We start from the raw sequence: 4,766 nt of genomic DNA, 5'->3' as shown, positions 1-4,766 counted from the left end.
ACACTTGTACTAGCAAGCACAGGGTGCTCGCATTCCCAGAATCTTCTGTGGTAGGCTACAATATGAAGTTTTCTCTCCCGTGGGGAGACAACCAATCTGATTAAAATACAGATTATATTCGTTTCGTTTTGTTTTATACTTTCGATGGCCTGCACTACATGAACATCTGACCGGTTGTACTGGTTGTCAGGGGTCGTACGAGAGGCTTTTGACCCTATGACGTCAGACATTGCATTTGATTAACCAATCAGCGTTGACGTTTCTAGTGGTTTACCCACAGTTCCGTACATCGCACGCCAAGAACTCGTCGTAACAGACCGCTTGTGTAGTAAAGACAAGTAAAACGAAATTTTGAACTATAAAAATGGTAACGAAATAGGATCTGTGTTGTAATCAGATTGGGAGACAACCTACCCAGATCCCCAGATATCACAGTGCTTCAGATAACTTAAATAATTGACCTGTCTTCATTGCCATATAGTGTTAAATATTTAATACCATTCTGGTAAAAAAGACAACAGTGGTCAACACCACGGTTATAAAATACACACGGAACAGCACAGAGTCTAAAATTTCGGCTAAATCTTTCCAGGTTAACGGAGTGTACAGATCAACATGATCATTATATACAACTTGGACGGAGGATGCAGGGCTTGTTTCTCCGTTTCCTTTAATCTTCACAGCACCGACAGCATTCAGTCGACACATCTTCTTTTTGCGGCAGACAATTTTCAGTAGAACACTCTCTGTAAACCTAAGTTGCCATCTTGGTATAGGTACACTATCTTTTCTGTGAAACAGGTCGATGACCCAGATAGCTAGAATTACAGCTAAGGCACACAATACCATCACGATAGCCATATATATAGCTGGAAAATAAGGATACTATTCGTAAAAATCTAATGAACTACACAATAATAATAATAAAAAACATAATATGGAACACAATTACCATTTTAAGTAAAGGGTTCGCTTAATTAAAAAGTAATTAGGTTCCATATTATGTGTTTGTCAAATACCACTCAAAGAAGAAATATATACAATTATTTATTTAGGTATCACATTCACGTTGATAGAATGCGGGTTATATATTATTTAAATTAAACGTTAAACAAGAATATTGAATCATTCGGAACTGACGTTTAACGCCATCTCTCTCTCTCTCTCTCTCTCTCTATCTCTCTCTCTCTCTCTCTCTCAGGGTTCTAGATATATTGATCAGTCTTAGGGAATAACACATAAAACTCACTCAAAAGGCTGGATGTTTTTCCTGAAGCTGGAAGTTGTTCGGAGAGCAAAGTGACCAAGACAGTGTAAGACAACATCATTGTTAGACAGAACGCGATCTTTTCTCCGGATTCCGGTGTCAAGGCGAATGTATACACCGTGAGCAGAGAGTTGATAAGTATTGGTAAAATATAGAAAACACCATAAAAAGCCGGTCGTCGTTCCACTTTGAAAGAGAAGATTATACGTCTGAAATCTAAACCGGCATTTGTAAAGGTGTCGAGTGTGGTTTCGTTTGACTTCATGGCCCACTCACTGCTGGACTGGTACAGACTTAAATCTATACCAAAATTAAATGCGTTGAAATCTACTTCTTGCGTGGTGTATCCATAACTGGTCAAAGAAATCTGGCATTTTTGTGTGTCAAATGGAAAGTAGAAAGTGTTTGCGTCACATGCAGTTTTATAAATCCCCGGTGGCCACCATGTGATAATCCCTAGGAAGTTTGCTCTGACTAACACCGATTCATCACTGATGACACTTAAATCGTTCACCCTGAAAAGGAAAGAATTGTACAGAAATGGTAAATTGTTGAATCCACGTTTTCATACTTTTGAATTAAAAGTAATATTCGAACACCATAAACTCGATCTTAATTTCTTGAAGACAGTTCTCTGATCTCTTTAAAGACGCTGCGAGACTAAATACACCCAAGCACTCATTGGAAATTATACCCCCCCCCCCCTCTCTCTCCCCCCCCCCCCAAAAAAAAAAGAAAAAGGGCAAAGCATAGCTGTTGCTAAAAACGCTATATTCATTCAATTTACAATGTTAAAAATACCGCCGACCCTTATAGACAGGCGAATCCGTTTGTAACGGGAAGCTGATGGTACACTGCTTCTCATGGTAACAACGAACAGTCGGTTGATTTATCGATTTCGTTCCTATTTAATATATTTAAAGCTTTCTAATCACTTTTCAGGCTATTATTTTAATTTATAATCTAGGTCATAGGAGAAATATGTTTTAAATACCCCTCCCCGCCTTCTTCTCGAAAACAAACAATACTGTGAAAATAAATTCAATATTATTACAAATAAACCGAAACAGTGACTTTGATTAAGATTGATACTATGAGCAAGACTGAAAAAATATTTGTGTATTTTTACCGTAAATTGACTGGCAGAAAGTTGGCAGTAAATTGACTGTATTTTAACACTGACTTGTAAATTTACACTTAAGTGGTAGATTTAGATTTACAAACAGCATGTAAATTTACAGTGAGTGTAAAATAACTTGTTCTTGTAAATAGAAAGTGAGGTAAATTTACGTTCACTGTCATTTTACAAGTGGTTGTAAATTTACCTCAAAGTTATCTTAAACTCACTGTAAATTTACACTGTGGTTGTAAATTTACTTCAAAGTTATTTTACACTCACTGTAAATTTACGTGGTGTTTGTAAATCTAAAATTTAGGGGGACATTTACAAGTCAGTGTTAAAATACAGTGATTTTACTGTCAACTTTCTGCCAGTCATTTTACGGTATAAATACAATCTGAAGTGTATATTTACTTGAATTATACTTTGAATGTGTTTGTCCAAACTCGGCTAAGTAGTCCTAGGTAAGATCCTAGCGAACACATAACGTTTTGCTAACATTTCAGCCGAGCATGCAAAACATCATTCGATAATGGAAAGAAATTAAATAAAATGGGATTTAACGTCCTACAGTTCTGCTGCTTACAATGGAAAGAGTAGGAAGCATGACACGAAGCAAAATCTCTCACAACCCTATGTATGGCATATCACTGTCTCCATACGCCAGTTAGGTGCATTCAGATTTTGAATAACCTATTTCTCTAAAACAGCCTAATCTGACTGATATAACAGTAAATATTTTGCACAAAATTCGATATGTAGTCGAAGGGGAATAACCGATTTGAACACTATTTGACAGTAAATTTACAATTTGTTGTAAAAATACTATTTCAAATGGCATTTCTGTTAATATACAGCTCACATAATGTAAACTGACATATGGTTGTATTTTTACATTACGCTTGATGTAATCTTACATGTGGCCAAAGGGGGAATAACCGATGTGGCCACTATTTGAAAGTACATTTACAATTTGCTGTAAAAATAATAATTCAAATGGCAATTCTGTTAATATACAGTTCACATAATGTAAACTGACATATGGTTGTATTTCTACATTAAGTTTGATGTAATCTTACATAAGCTTTGTATTCATGTGTATTTACATCGTTTTAAATGTAAATTAACAAACCATGTGATATTACAAATCGGACACTTATAACTAAATGTACATATAATTTTAACAGTTTAATAAAGATCTTTTACGTTCACATCAACGTGTACACGGGACATCAGTGTTTCGTCCCATCCGAACGACAAGACAGCTATCCTTGTCAGGCCCTCCGTCCTGCATCAGTGACAAGGGGAACCACGCCGGAAAATCTGGATGAACTTTCTCGGTCAATGCAGGGATCGAAGACCCGACCTCCAGGCTAGTGTGTCAGCGTCTTACCCACTTAGCCACCGTGACCCCCTCATAAGTGGACAATAGTATACACGAAAAGTAATGAAGCCTTAAAGGGTTATCAATGTAAAAGTTCTAAAGAGATGTACAATTACACGTTTCCTGTAATTGTACACAAATCACGTATTTAAACATGTTTGGATAGTACAATTACCCATAAAAACAGTTAAAGTACAACATACATATATACTTTTAACCAACATAGATTACATGTAATAAAAATACAGTTCTAACTTGTAAAACTACACTTTTATTGTTAATTTACCAATGTTTTACAGTAATCCCATGTTACCTCACTAATCCAGTAAATGTATAGTATAAAAACATGCAGTGGTATTTTTACAGCGTTATGTTAAAGAAATTACACATTTTTCACTGTAATTTTACATTTATGTTTAACAGTGAACACAAGTAATACATCAGAGTATCTTACGAGTTGTCGACCACAAAAGAAGGAACCCATATAGTTGATTCTTTCATCAGCTGAAACCGTATGTCATCATAATTTGATGGTGTCCATGTTAAACGACTATCGGACCATCTCTGTAAGATAGAAAAACACCACAAAAGATAGAAATAAGCTTGGCGTTTTCGTCTGTTTTTACTTTACCGATTTGATTCTTACGGTGGGAATAAGTTGTACAATTTGTATAATAAACACCTTGTGTTTTTTTTTAGTATGATGTCTTGTCCGTGTATTTGTTTTTTTGTAAATTTTGTGTGATGCAGTCCCCCTGGACTTACTATTAGAAACACAAAGTCATATACTACGCAATCATGCACGATAACTAGTCAGAAACAATATAAAAAATAACTTAAAATATATACAAAATATAACTTATAGAGGGAGACATGCATTCAGATCAGAATATATATGAATATATATATATATATATATATATATATGAAAAAAAACAAACAAAAACCCACTTACCACTACAAATAACCCATTTACAGAAAACTGTTCTTTTTCT

At 35.2% G+C, this 4,766-nt stretch overlaps 1 protein-coding gene across 1 annotated transcript; it reads right to left on the bottom strand.

Moving 5' to 3' along the window:
• Positions 1 to 438: 438 nt before the first annotated feature.
• On the bottom strand, positions 439 to 4,766 carry LOC126827984 (acetylcholine receptor subunit alpha-like 2). The gene is made up of 5 exons (XM_050557567.2): positions 4,727 to 4,766; positions 4,226 to 4,335; positions 1,574 to 1,782; positions 1,250 to 1,357; positions 439 to 869 (listed from the first exon to the last, which is right to left on the bottom strand). Exons 2-5 carry the CDS (start codon positions 4,270 to 4,272, stop codon positions 484 to 486), a joined length of 750 nt encoding a protein of 249 aa, XP_050413524.2. The 5' UTR covers positions 4,273 to 4,335; positions 4,727 to 4,766; the 3' UTR covers positions 439 to 483.

Source organism: Patella vulgata, chromosome 7, assembly GCF_932274485.2.
Source record: "Patella vulgata chromosome 7, xgPatVulg1.2, whole genome shotgun sequence".
Lineage (NCBI taxonomy): Eukaryota > Metazoa > Mollusca > Gastropoda > Patellidae > Patella > Patella vulgata.
The sequence above is the reverse complement of the archived record's forward strand: the minus strand, read 5'-3'. Positions and strand labels throughout refer to the sequence as shown.

What these genes read in the sequence shown, in the direction of transcription:
- LOC126827984 (XM_050557567.2), bottom strand. Translation starts at nt 4,272, where the DNA reads ATGAAAGAATCAACTATATGGGTTCCTTCTTTTGTGGTCGACAACTC. An exon ending in TCTTTTGTGGTCGACAACTC is followed by an intron (nt 1,783 to 4,225) that starts GTAAGATACTCT and finishes TTTCCTTTTCAG; the next exon opens with GGTGAACGATTTAAGTGTCA. An exon ending in TTTCAACGCATTTAATTTTG is followed by an intron (nt 1,358 to 1,573) that starts GTATAGATTTAA and finishes TGACACCGGAAT; the next exon opens with CCGGAGAAAAGATCGCGTTC.